Source organism: Vulpes lagopus, chromosome 13, assembly GCF_018345385.1.
Source record: "Vulpes lagopus strain Blue_001 chromosome 13, ASM1834538v1, whole genome shotgun sequence".
Classification (NCBI taxonomy): domain Eukaryota; kingdom Metazoa; phylum Chordata; class Mammalia; order Carnivora; family Canidae; genus Vulpes; species Vulpes lagopus.
Genome location: NC_054836.1, coordinates 56,457,527 through 56,471,177, shown reverse-complemented (window position 1 = coordinate 56,471,177; position 13,651 = coordinate 56,457,527). Strand labels below are relative to the sequence as shown.

Here is a 13,651-nt window from a genome sequence, read left to right as displayed (position 1 = left end):
ATTTTATGAGAAAATCTGTCTTCAAATATATATCTAACTTATACATGATAGCAATAAAAATTATAGCTGCTTTTCTTTGAGATTTATTTTATCAATTTCTGAATTTCATTTAGAAGAATAAGCTGGGAGCATAACAAAGAAAGTTTTAGAAATTGTTATTGTGAAGGAGGCTTGTCTTACTGCTTGATAGGATTTAATAATACAAATTAAAATATTTGTACTGGCAAATTCTGAATGGAAAGATAAAGGAAACAATAGAAGTTTCAAAACAGACCCATTATTGTAGAGATGATACTGTTCGATAATCATAAAGGGAATAATTCCTCACAAAGACATAAATGTTTATGTGACTAGTAATGGAGCCTCAGAATATGAGAAACAAAAGTCAACAGATTCAAAGGGAAAAACAGTTTTGAAATTACAGGTTTCAATATGTCTTTCAATAATTGATAGAAGAGCTAGTAGTTGTTAGGGGAGAAAAAAACAGTAAAAACATAGCAAATATGAATAACACTATCAACCATCTTAATCAGTTAACATTTGTAGATTGTATTCAGTAACCTCACAGCACTAAATGAGAAACCAATAAGGATAAGCTATTTAGGAAAACTCCAAATATCTGGAAACTTGTGAAAAAAAAATCTATAATTTACATGTCAAAGACCAAACAATGAAATTAGACAATAATTTGATCTGAATGACAGCAAAAAATACATCAAAATACTTGAGATATAGCCCAAACTGTACTCAGAGGAAAGTTTAGTGCTTTAAATGCTTGTATTTAGAAGGTGAAAGATCTAAAAATGACCTAAGATTCTACTTTAAGAATAAGGAAGGGAGATTAAAATAAACACAAAGTAAGTAGAAGGAAGAAAAGTTTTTCTTAAGGGACAGCAATCAGTGAAATACAAAATAGACAACATAGAGTATTAATGAAGCCAAAATCTGGCTCATGAAAAAAATCATCAAAAATGACATATTCCTGAAGTGCCCAGCTGGTTCAGACAGTAAAGCACGAGATCCTTGATCTCAAGGTTGTGAGCTCAAGGTGCATGTTGGGCCTAGAGTTTACTTTAAAGAAAAAGAAAAGGAAAGAAAATTGACATATCCTTAGCTGAAATGAGTAAGAACACAAAAGAAGACAAATCACCATATTGGGAATGAGAAAAAAGGGATTATCACTACGGATCCTATCGACATCACAGAGATACTAAGTGAATACTATGAACAGCTTGAACATCCTGGATGAAGTGGGCAAATATCCCAAAAAATACAATGTATAAAATTGCTATGAGAAAGGAAAAATCCAAAGAGCTTCATAGCTATTTTAAAAATTCATTGGAAAAACCTTCCCCAAAGGAATGCTCCAGACCCAGATGATTTCACTGGTAAATGCAATCAAACACTAAAAAAAACAAAAAACAAAAAAAATAAAACTAAACTAATAAACATAAACCTTTCCAAAAATACATGAGGGGGCATCGTGGCCCATTTCATTTTATGAGGTTAACGGACTCCAATCCCCAAACTGACAAGATATTTAAAAAGTAAAGAAGGAAATTCTGGACCGATGTCTGTCATAACAACAGTTTAAAAAAAAAAAAACTAGGTGGGACTATAAATTGGCACACTCTCTCTGAAGAGGAATTTGATAGTTTCAGAAGTCTTTAAAATATTTATGGATTTACTGTAGCAAATGTTCCTACAGGTTTACCTCCAGGTAGGTTAGAACAATCAAATGCAAACTCAGAAACCATGAGATTGTCGTTTATGCAGTACTATTCCAAATACTGATTTGGGCCTCCTGGGTTCCTCATTCGGTTAGGCTCCCATGCTTGGTTTTGCTCAGATCAGCATCTCAGGATCATGGAGATGGTGCATCGGGTTCCAGGCTCAACTCAGAGTCTGCTTGAGACTCTCTTTCTTTCTGCTTCACCCCACCCCACCCCCACTCATGGGCTCAAGCGTGCTCTCTCTTTCAAATAAATAAAAACTTAAAAAATATATTGCTGTAGATCATTGAAATGGGAAATAGCAAACTAAGTGGGAAAGGATACTTAAATATATTCCCTTAAGTCCTTGGATAACTATTTTTTAGTACATGTTTGGAGGGGCGCCTGGGGGATTTAGTCTGTTAAGCATCTGCTTCGGCATGGGTCATGACCCCAGAGTCCTGGGATCGAGTCCCTCATCAGGAACCCTGCTCAGAGGGGAGCCTGCGTCTTCCTCTCCCTCTGATGCTCCCCCTGCTTATGTGCACACCTGTGCTGTCTCTCTCTCAAATAAATAAAGTAAAAAAAATGCATGTTTGGAAAAAATACAAGGCAAACTTAATGGTTCCTTCTATTAAGTGATTGAATTATGTATGTGTGATAGTTTTTCTCCCCCTTCTAACAGTATTTTCCTGTGTTGTTTAGTGAACATGTATTATTTTAAAGAAAAATATGAAATAGTAAAAATATGCTCATAGATTTTGATAAATACACTTAGTTTTTTTACTAACGTTGAAAAAACAGTGCCTCATGAAATTTAAAAGTCTTGTTTTTTTTGATATGAAAAGTTCACTTATAATTAACAGACCTAGGAATGACTAATCCCAGTGACAGAAACCATTACTTCTCTTAACCTTAAATAACTAACTGGTGTGAGTGGGGTACATTGCTAGTTGTTCTTTAAATCACAGAGATGTGAAAAGGCATGGTTTTAGCTGTCGAGTATAGGTAAAGAAAGATACAGCTAATTGTAGCAATTAATGTCTAGGGCAGCATTGGCAGGCAGGTTCATCTGTGTCCCAGTTCTGACTGATGGGCGGTGGCCGCCTGGAGAGATGAATTAGGACAAATTGAGAGGCCTTTCCCGGATTCTGCTTCAAGTGTGCCGATAACTTAATAACGTGTACTCTGAGCAAGAGCACAGAACGCTGCAGCCCTGTGTGCCATTCTTGACCTAGTTAGGGAATAAAGATAATCTTATCTTTACAGATGTGCATGGGTCGCACGTCTGGCCGAGATGGATGTGTGCAAGGTGGTAAGTGGTGTCCGAGTTCCAAAGAAAGGTTGGAAGGTTACTTCCCGCTCCGATTTCCGTGAAACCAGACCATTTCATGGCTTTCGTTAGCATGGTCTGTGTTTTGAGAGAACATTAGTGGTTTATTGAAGTGTGACCTCTAGATATTTGCCTTAGGAACCAAATACACCCGAGTCTGTCTTGATACACGATTCATAATATGCGCTATGGATATTCCTGCCGTGACAGTTTCCACACATGCAGGTTAGCAGGTCTATGAGCAGCTGTGACACTGAAGGTGGCAAGAGGCTGGGGAATGAGGGAGGAGAGAGAGAGCAGGGAAAATGTGCCTCTTCTCTGGCTTACTGTTCGGTATGGCTTGGCAGGGCCTGTATCGCGTGACCCCCTTCATTTCTGCGGGCCGTGTGGCTCCTGCCACACGTAAACAGCCTCTGAAATGTATTCGCTGAAACGGACTTTTCAGACTTTTCAGGATTTAATTCATAATCCAAGAAGTGATATTTCGTTCCTGGCTAGTGAATTTCTAAGACTTAACAATCATTGAACGTCAGTGACTGTGCCCCCAAAAGACTAAGTAATTTTTATATTGTGGTTTTACCCTCCGTCGTCTGTTTACCCCCCCTGACATGTGTCTGTGTCTGCAGGCCTGTGTGTGTGTGTGTGTGTGTGTGTGTGTAGGAATGTGTAAACACGTTCTTCTACATTATTCCACCCGCCCTAGGGTGAGAATGAGCTCTGAGGACCATGGCTTATCTCCAGTTTCCCATTCCCAAGTAGACCCTTCCTTCTCCTACATTAGTCAACTCATCTTAGAGTAAGAATGAGCTCTGAGGACCATGGCTTATCTCTAGTTCCCAAGTAGAATTTTCCCAAGTAGAATCCATCCCCCTTTCTTCTCAGAAGAGCTCTTAATTATAGTTTTTGGGGGGTTTTGTGGGGGAGGAGGTTGTTATTTGGATCTTGGTCTATTTGAACTCTTCCACTAAGACAAAATTTAAGGTGAGATAAGTACATTTTTATGTTGACTATTGGGGAAAAAAAAAATCTCTACCTATTTTCCATCCCTCTTGATTTTGAATAATAGTATTTCAGGGTTTGAGAGGGGTGTAACAGTTTAGAAGCCACTGACCTTCCTGATTTCTGAGATTCCTGTACCCGTTTCTACCACATGTTTTTTCAGCCTATGTTTGCCGCAGAGCCCGAGACACAGATTTCACTTCAGGCCAGGGCAACTTATTGTATCTCTAGAATAGCTTTGGCCCTCAAATTTTTATTGTCATGGCTACAATCCAGTTGTTTGGGAGTCATGTAAAGAGTCCAATACCTCTTTAAACCCAAGATGCCTTCAGATACTGGAAAAAAAAAAAAAAAAAGAATACGTGGACTTAAGTGACTGTAAGTGTTTCTGTTTCCTTTTACTCTTAAAATTCAGTTCTGTTCTCAGGCCCTTTCTCTGTTGATCATTATCTAAATATTTTACCCAGAAGCGAGCCCAGTAGTCCAGGAATTGTCTAGTTCTGATGTCTTCTTCTGTTAATTAACGAACCTTGGAATTGAGTTGCTGGTTTGAGGTGTGGGGGAGGGACAGTTTCCATTTCATTGTTGGCTCCTTGAATATGGTGTTGATTGCAACCCCTAGGTTTTTCATGGTTTGCTTCTGTATTTGTGCTCAAGAACTGACTTATATTTATTCCTGAGAAAATCTGTCTTGTCAGATTGGGCTCATCGTTTCAACCATCCCTTGTGGTTTTATGTCATTGGCATCCGAGACAGTGGAAGCTGTGTTGAGGAGGCCAGAGCCGAGGACAAAAATTTTAGTCTTGCAGTTATTTTTTTTTTTTTAATTTTTATTTATGATAGTCACAGAGAGAGAGAGAGAGGCAGAGACACAGGCAGAGGGAGAAGCAGGCTCCATGCACCGGGAGCCTGACATGGGATTCGATCCCGGGTCTCCAGGATCGCGCCCTGGGCCAAAGGCAGGCGCCAAACCGCTGCACCACCCAGGGATCCCTGGTCTTGCAGTTAGATCTGTATCAATGCTTTCCATATTTTTTAAGTTCATCAGTGCTTTTCGATAGTATGCTTTTTTGAAGGAGTACATTTAGAAACCATTTTTTCTGTTAAATTGTTTGTTACATTTAATGACATTCTCTGAAGAATCTCAAAAAGAAAAAAGACTCTTAACTTTGACTAAATTTTATTAGCCATATGGTCAGTAACAAGTACATGTAGAACATTGAGAATATGCTTAACTTCTTGAGATATGAAGTCATATTTGCGTCTTTGGTTTGGATAGTGTTATAAACATTACTTATTTTTGAACCTTTTTTAGTATTTCAAAATAATCATAATAATTCAAAGTGTGGACTTTGGAGTAAGACTGCCTGGGTTGAACACCGGCTCCATCTGAAGTAACCTTGGGAGAGTAAGGTTCATCTTTCTGAGCCTCAGTCTGCTTGTCTGTAAAATGTGAATTAAAATAATGACCATCTGTTGGATTTATTTGTAGGAGAAAATGAATATAAGACACCTAGCAATAAATAATAAGTTCTCAATAAAAGTTATCTTTCATTAGTCTTATTTTTTTAAATATTACAAAGTCATTTTGGCCTTTCATAAAATAATTTTAGCTATAAGCTTTTAAATGTGTCTAAAAATTAATTGGTGATATGTTTTAATTGTGACCCACAATGCAAGTTTTAGATTTTTTTTTTTTAGACCATTACATGCTCTAGGAAAAGTTGAATATTTAAGTATTTTTCCTTTTATTATTACTAATCAGGTCCAACCTACTTCAGTTGATCTGGTTGTACAATTAAAGCCCAAAGCAGAAACTCTATGTTGTCAAATCCTCTCCTAATAATGGCCATGTTTTTCTTTCTTTCTCAACAAGATCTCATAAAACTTCAGATTCTGATTGAAATTATGTTTCTAGCTAGCTTTAAGGGTTCCTTTAAAAGTCTGTTTTCATAATTATAGTCTATGTCTTTATAATGACTCATTTCCCTGCAATGCATTTCATTCTCAAGTAATTCTGATGAATAAACCAAGAAGTTATCTGCACATTCAGCTCTTCCTTTTTTTAGGGAAAGGCCTCTTCAAACCCAGTATGATAAACGTCAGTCTTTTTCTTTTTTTCTTGTTACATGATCTCCTTCAGTATTAAAACTTGTCTGTATTGTTGATCTGCCCTTACCAAAAGTGACATAGCACGTAAAGAATCAAATACTCTGTTACAAAATAAGATGTCCTGAGAAAGGTAAACATTCTTTCAAGAATGTTGAAAGGAATAAACATTAATAGTTGAAAAGTGGGTAAAATCAAGGGGTTTCCGTTGGCTTGGGCATGTGCTCATGCTTGCTTAACTCCAAATTAGGTTAAACTCTGAATCTTTTGAGATGAGCAGAAGAGGAGGAGATGGCAGTGAGGGTTAGTGGTCAGTGGGAAGTTACCCAGGCGATTGCCGGGAGGGTGTCCCTGGACAGAGGCCTGGGGCGGGGGAGGGTGCTTAATAATGAATACGGAAGCCTTGAAGGGCGTTAAGCAGAAAAGTGAGGTTTCCTTGGAAAGATATTCTGACAACTCTGGCAAGCAGGGTGCCTCTGTTACACACACTCTAGGTTTGGGGTGTAAGTAGTACAAAGAATCATGAACCATGGGAAACCAACTGCTACCCCCTGTGCTTTTCCTGAAAATGCTCTTGCCTTGTTTTAGATTGGTGAGTTAATCCAGTCCTTCCCGGGATCCCCTAGTTCTGGCTCAACTAATGCTTGGTCATCATTTTCTCAGGAATTAGTTCTGCAAGGAGGAGGCGTCTGACACGGGTCTGACTTCCTCTGCAGGTTCCTGGTGAGATTGTCCCTTTGTGAGGAAATTTGACGTCCTCTAACGGGGGAGAATGGCCTGAGCTCTTGCCTTAGGGGGCTCTGGGTTACACATTATGTCTCCCTAGGTCTGTTAGAGGCTACATTTATCTGTGCAGCAAGAATACAAGACATACTCATTGTGTGTTCTTTGGTGGGTTGGCACAATGTCAGCTGAGAAAAGTGCTCCTCCTTGAAAGGAGCTCAAAGCAGATGTTAAGGAGAAGACAGCCCCGCCAGGCCCACAGTGACTGGACTCTTCCTGTAATAGAGGTTATAAACTGGGTGCCCCATCATCTTGTACTCCCAGATTTTGTTTAAATGAAGTTTCATGAGCATTTCCCATAGACTAGGTTGGGCCATGAGCACCAAAGAGTGGGAATGAGATTGATTCAGGTCCTGTTCAATAGAGAAGTCTGGAGCACTTGACAAAAACTAGATTCTAGATGCTGCATAAGGAATGTATGCAATGCTAGCTTCATGGATGTGCAACCTGGGCAGATGCAAAGGGCCATGCACTTAGGAAGGTCCCTTGCTTGGTTAAGTGGTATCCTGGCACCATCTTGGAATTCTTAATTTTTGAGTTAAGAGCTCTATGTTTTCATTTTTTTTACTGGTCCTTTCAGATTATGTAGTCTGTCCTAAATTTATGAGCTACATTAAGGGAAACTATAGATGAAGAGACCCCAGCAGTGGGACGACGGGGTGGTGGCCCTCTAAAGTCACCAGGCACTTCATAGGGAAGCAGTAGGCTTTAAATATTTACTGCACTAAGTTGGTAACGATAGCATTCAAAATGAACCAGTCGGATAGAGTCATCTGCTCCTCTCACCTCCATCTTCATCATCTACCTCCAGGCCCTTCTCACCTAGAGAGAACTAACACCACCTAGAAAGGGAGACTAGTGTCCCCCCTTAGACACTTGTCTAAAGGGAGAAAGGTTTTCACAGACCCTCTTTTCCCAGGTGGTACACGTTACCCTGCAGCCAGTCCTTGCTGCGGAAAGGAAGTTGTCCTACCACTCAAGTTGGATGTTTTAATAAAATCGAAATGGGTTTATGCCCTACAATGACTGTAGGACTTGTATTGGAGAAAAGTAAGAGGAAAAAAAAAAGTAAGAGAAAAACCATAGGAGTATCTCAAGTTTTTATCCAAGGTAGGGGACGAACTAGTACATTGAATAAAAGGTAAAAGAAAAGTGAAGGAAGGCAAAGTGAAATCGCTTTTGAAATCGCATCTTGGAAGTGATACTTCATGTATTGATCACTTCATTGAATTTGAAGAATCAAGAAATAGCGAATGCTTTTTGACTCGTAAGTCGGGTTGACTTGTAACTTTAAAACAGTCCTCTGAAAGCTAGCTGAAATTTAACGGTGGAACTGGATTTTCTGTAAACTGTATTTCTTAATCTAGTTTGGTAATAGGAAAAGAAATGTTAGATTTTCCCATTTGTCATTTGCCCTTGTGTTTATCTAGTTGTTGGCTTGCCCACAGTGGTCTAAAAATGGAAAAATCTAGTTGTTTAATGCAGCTACTTTTAAAGTGAGGAAGTTTATGTAGTATTTCTTTAGAAAACACATTTAACATTTTGGACAATTAGCTTGATTTATTGTAAAGTCATTTAGTTTTTCCGCTGGCAGTGACATAGAATAATTTTTTTCTGGTGGCTATTCCACATGACCTGAGTTTGGAAAATGTTGCTCGTTTCAGTATGTTTCTAGTATTTTCCATCTTATGCAAAGACTGTTGTAGGCTAATTATAGAAAATTGCATTTAGTGCCATGTGGATGTGAAATTAACTTTGACGCTGAAGGACTGACACTGAGAGTGAAATGAGGTTACGTTCTTTTCTGGGACTCTGGGAACTCGATTGTAATGCCCTTCAACAATGAGGAGGTATTTGCATCTTAAATCTTCTAGAGGTTTTTGTTGTTGTTGTTGCTTTGTCAGACTTCACAAAATATGAATGTTGTGACTCTTTGACATAAAAATCTCATTTTCTTCTTTAGCAAAGATCCTTATAAATTCTGACTATACAAAACTTGTAGATTTATATTTGGTGACTTAGCTTGATAAGTATTAGGTGAAATAGAAGTTCTATCAGGATATGGAGATAATTTCACTTTTGAACTTTTGCTAAAAGTTATTTTAATTGTTGGTACTTCTGACTTGACCTTAAATGAAAAAAGACTGTACCTAAAACACAGATCCTTGAAGAAATGTGCGTCGTGGGAAAAAAAGAACTGTATTTGCATCATTCGTAACTTAAAAGACATTCTTAAAGGAAGGAAATTTGAATGTCCACTGAGGGGCACGCCAGGCTGGTCAGGGATTGGGGTCACATTCCCTCACTTCTCGCTCAACTGCCCAAAATCCTATGTAAGCTGTTACTCAAAACAGTTGTGAATACCATTTGGAAAAGTAATCACGAAACCTTCTTATAAATATCTTTCTGTATATTTTTATTTCTTTCTTCAATACATTCCTCTGATTTCGTTCTAGGCTCGCAGGAAGGAGGTATTCATCCAGGAACGGTATGGGAGATTTAATCTGAATGACCCATTCTTGGCACTGCAGAGAGACTATGAGGCAGGTGCCGGCGAGAAAGAGAAGAAGCCAGTTTGTACCAACCCCCTCTCCATCCTTGAAGCGGTCATGGCCCACTGCAGAAAGATGCAGGAGAGGATGTCCACGCAGCTGGCTGCTGCTGAAAGCCGACAAAAGAAGGTATTGAGTCTCTCACACAGTCATTTTTTTCCTCCAGCACCGCGTCGAATGAAGAAACCATCTCCAGGCTTGTTGCCTGTTCTTTAATCTGGTCATTTTCAAGAAGGGTGAGGATAAATGCCTCAAAATGCAAAATATGGAGAGACTCTGGTGGCCTCTTTCAAATATAATTCAGGAATAACACTGAGCTACAAAATAAATATTACAAAGAAATTATGTTTCCTATAAATGTTACTTTGGTGCTGTCTTTAAAATATGTGGGTGTTTTTTTTTTTTTGATTTTTTGATTTCCCTTTTCTAGTGCCATAAGACGTGCTCAGCGGCTGGGTGGGGGATGGGGGATCCAGTTATTTGAACCAAGATTCTTCTTCTTTTTTTTTTTAGTGGTTTTTTTGGCTTTTTTTTTTTTTAAGATTTTATTTATTCATTCATGAGAGACACTGAGAGAGTGAGAGAGGGGGAAGGGGGGCAGAGTCATAGGCAGAGAGAGAAGCAGGCTCCATGCAGGGAGCCCCATGCAAGGCTCGATCCCAGGACCCTGGGATCATGCCCTGAGCTGAAGGCAGATGCTTAACCGCTGAGCCACCCAGGACTCCCCCAGAACCAAGATTCTGATCAGATAGAGGCACCCCCAACTTCTTTATCCAGCTTCTGTCTCAACTATTTCTTTGCAACTAGAAATTACTTTTTTTTTTTTTCAGTGATGTCTTTGGAAAATGAAATTAGCATGAGGAGAATAGAATGAAATTTGTGTGGTATATGCAGTCTCACAACGTGTCATTTGAAGTCCTGGTTAGTCTCAGACTCGCCTCTGGGGGCTGGTGGCGGTGTCTGCTGCAGACCTCCAGGCTCCTGCTCACATGTGTTTCATTTAAACCAACCTCCTCGCCCCTTCTCACCTCCCCCACCAACACACACACACGTATTTACTGTACTTGAGTACACGCTTCAAAGAGTCCTAAGTGATAAAAAACTTATTGACTTACTGCCATCAGCCCTAAGGAAATGGAGGTTTAAATGTTGTCCTTCCGATAGGCTGCCAAGACTCCTGATTGCGTTTATTAGAAGAGGTAAGGAAGTCAGAGAGGCTCATATCGTCCAGAGTGATGAGAATTTAAAGTGATCTGTTCTTCCATCCGTCATTAAAGCATAGGTTTAAATGTTTCCTCTATTTGTCCTTTTCAGAGAACTAGTTAGAGTTCACACGTAACACCTGGTGGATGATTAACCTGAGTGCAGTATACTGGAAATATTTACGATGCTGTCATTTCATGTGTGTGTTTGTCCCTATAATCATATCCTTGCATTGACATATGTGTGCCCGTGCTCCGGGATAGGTGTGGACGGAAAGCAAACCTCATCTTCAGTATGTCAGGAGGTAGAAAGCTAAAGCACTGGGTAATTAGTACAGAGGGATAGAAGGCCTTCCCCGGACGTGCGGCAAAACCAAACAGTTTTACTCTGGACTTTGCAAACCCTTTGCGAAGCCCTGCAGACGACCACTGAGGTTACTGGAGATTTTCAGAAATCCCCAGGAACCGCACGAGCGAGAGCCAGTATATTTCAGCTGATGTCACTGAAGCTCGTTTGTGTTTCTTGGATGAGGCACGTTTCAATTATATTCTTAACGTGTCAAATGAGCTATTTCATAATAAAGTGTGCCTTCTGGGTTTTATGCTGCGTGATCAAAAATCAAGAAAATATTTTGTTTTCATTGTAACTTGCGTTCAATGTATGAAAATGCATGCTTTTCCTAAATTTTACTTCAGTTTTGCATTCATATCTACCATTTCTCCTGTCAGAGAAAAAGGAAGGAACTCATTTCAAGTTGAATCAAAGATTTTATTATCTGGCTGATTTTTTTTTTTTTTTTAAATCAACTTACATCCTGTTTGTTTCTGAATGACTGGGTCATTTCCAACCTGGCTGGGAGTGAAAGGAAATTGTTTCTGTCCTATGGGTCCTGAGAGGCTAATACGAAATGAGCCAGTGATCTGTCTCCCATGTATAACGGGGAGACAGGAGTCCTTTATGGTCAAACTCACTGGCCCGCGTAGTCTCAGTGAAAGGTTGCTCTGATAGGCAGTGCTGCTCTTTATCCATAAAGAATATTCTCTCCTGGTAGATCATAGCATGTGAGAAGTTACACTTTGTACTCTTATCCTGACTCTTATAAAGAAAACATCACATCAGCTGATAAGAGCAGAAACACCAAAGTTACCTTTTTAGCACCAAAACTACCTGTCACACTGTTCATCTTGAAAGTAAATATTTTATCCAAACATCTTCATTTCTCTTGCATATAGAGTAAATTGAAGCTTTAGGAATCTAAAAGCGGCAAGACAAAAAAAATCCATTATTTTAAATGAGTCCAGTTCTTTAAATTACTGCCAGAGCAGAAGTTGGGGAAAGCAAAGGTCCCATTATCTACAATTCAAGTATTTATTATCTGACACTGGCCATAGCTCTTTGGTAATTCTAAGACATTTGGCCTGAACACTGCTCTGGTTGGCCTTTCAAGGCGGGAGAAGAGGCTCCATGCTCATTCATGCATTGATTCCTGCTGAGACTACTAATAGGAGGGTTAACTGTTTGGTAATTTGTGTGCCAGGAAAATTTGGGCAAGAGTCAATTTGGCAAATGCACTAAAGCCTGTAAAGCCACTTTGAATAAGCTAATGAGTAATCATCGTGGGGAACTTTGCCTCCAGTAATCTACTTTCTGTTTAGAGCCAGTAACCTAGGGTGAAATGATATTTGGGTTTTTATTATTTATCATGTGCATCATATGCTAATGGAATTTCCATGCTAATTTATTTTCAATCATTTATTCATACTTATAAAGTACAATTTCTAGCCCTGGAATAGGAAAGACCTTTTAATTTGAACAGAGCCTTTCAAAGTCAGAAGCCAAAATAATAACTAGGAAATTCAAAAGGGAGCATTTTTTTTTTTAACCAGTGGAAAAAACTTAACAGTCGCTCTGTGTAGTAGCTATTGCTTCTAGGTGGCAGCTTAGTATAATGAGGTACGCTGAAAGGCACTAGCTGTGCCAGGTAGGATTTTTAGTTGTGAGCTAGTGAAGCTAGCTCATGGGGTTAAGCAGGAAAACGTTTTGGTTGGTTTAATGGTAGAGCATGGCTGGGAAAGCTAGGGGACCAGGTCTTAATGAGCTAGCATCACTGACAGGTGACCACTGTCAAGCGAGTCTGCAGTGGGTAAGGCTTCTGCTGATGAGAGGTGAGGACTGTAGCTTGCTGACACGACAGCATGACTACATCATGCTCTGGGTCTTGAGTGGGGCCTCCCCCAGCCCTGCTCTTTGCATCACTCACTTCCAAGTTGAAGCCTAAGAGCAGATGCGTTTGGTTGTCCAAGCTTAGGCCCCACACCCTCTCCCTGGCTACAGGGAAGTCCAGGAAAGCAGCTATTGGGCATGTTTAGCTTCTAACAGGGGAGAATCATAAGGTAGAGAATTCTTCTAAAAGTAGGAAGGAGTTGCAGGTGCTAGACAACCACAGAAATGACAAATGGGCCAGAAAAGAACAATCGAATTGTTTTTAATTTATTTCATATGCCTTTTTCTTCCTGTGATGAATAATTGTACTTGGTTCTGCCATTTGTTATTCCGTACTCTCTACTTCATTATAGCGGTTGCCTCGTAACATAGAAATACAATTTAAGTTGCTTTTTAGACTTTCAAGAATAAAATGATAGAGAATCATCTAAAATAATATTTTTTAGAAAGAGTATTTAGGGTACCTTGTACGAGAATAGTTTTTTTTTTTTTTTAGCTCATTCATGAATATTTTTTATAAACAGTAATTCACTATGACTTCCCAGGAGCATTGTGGAGTGATTAGAAAAGGGGGAGCTGGAGACTAAGGTCTGTGGCTCTGAGCAGAGATTTTGAAGAGAGGGTAGTTGGCTGGATCCATGTCTTGCCCTCCCTCTCTTGAAACTCTAGATCAAGAGGAAGAGTTAGAGGAGAACTGCAGAGCCTGGATGATAGCTATAACCCCTGTAAAGAAAAAA

General features: G+C 39.4%; 1 protein-coding gene across 1 annotated transcript in view; it reads left to right on the top strand.

Annotated features, from left to right (window-relative positions):
• Window positions 1-13,651, top strand: part of CTTNBP2 (cortactin binding protein 2) — a 143,821-nt gene that overhangs the window by 48,986 nt on the left and 81,184 nt on the right. The window contains exon 3 of the mRNA XM_041727372.1: window positions 9,393-9,617. Within this exon, the coding sequence (XP_041583306.1) occupies window positions 9,393-9,617 (225 nt within the window). The remainder of the gene's footprint in view (window positions 1-9,392; window positions 9,618-13,651) is intronic.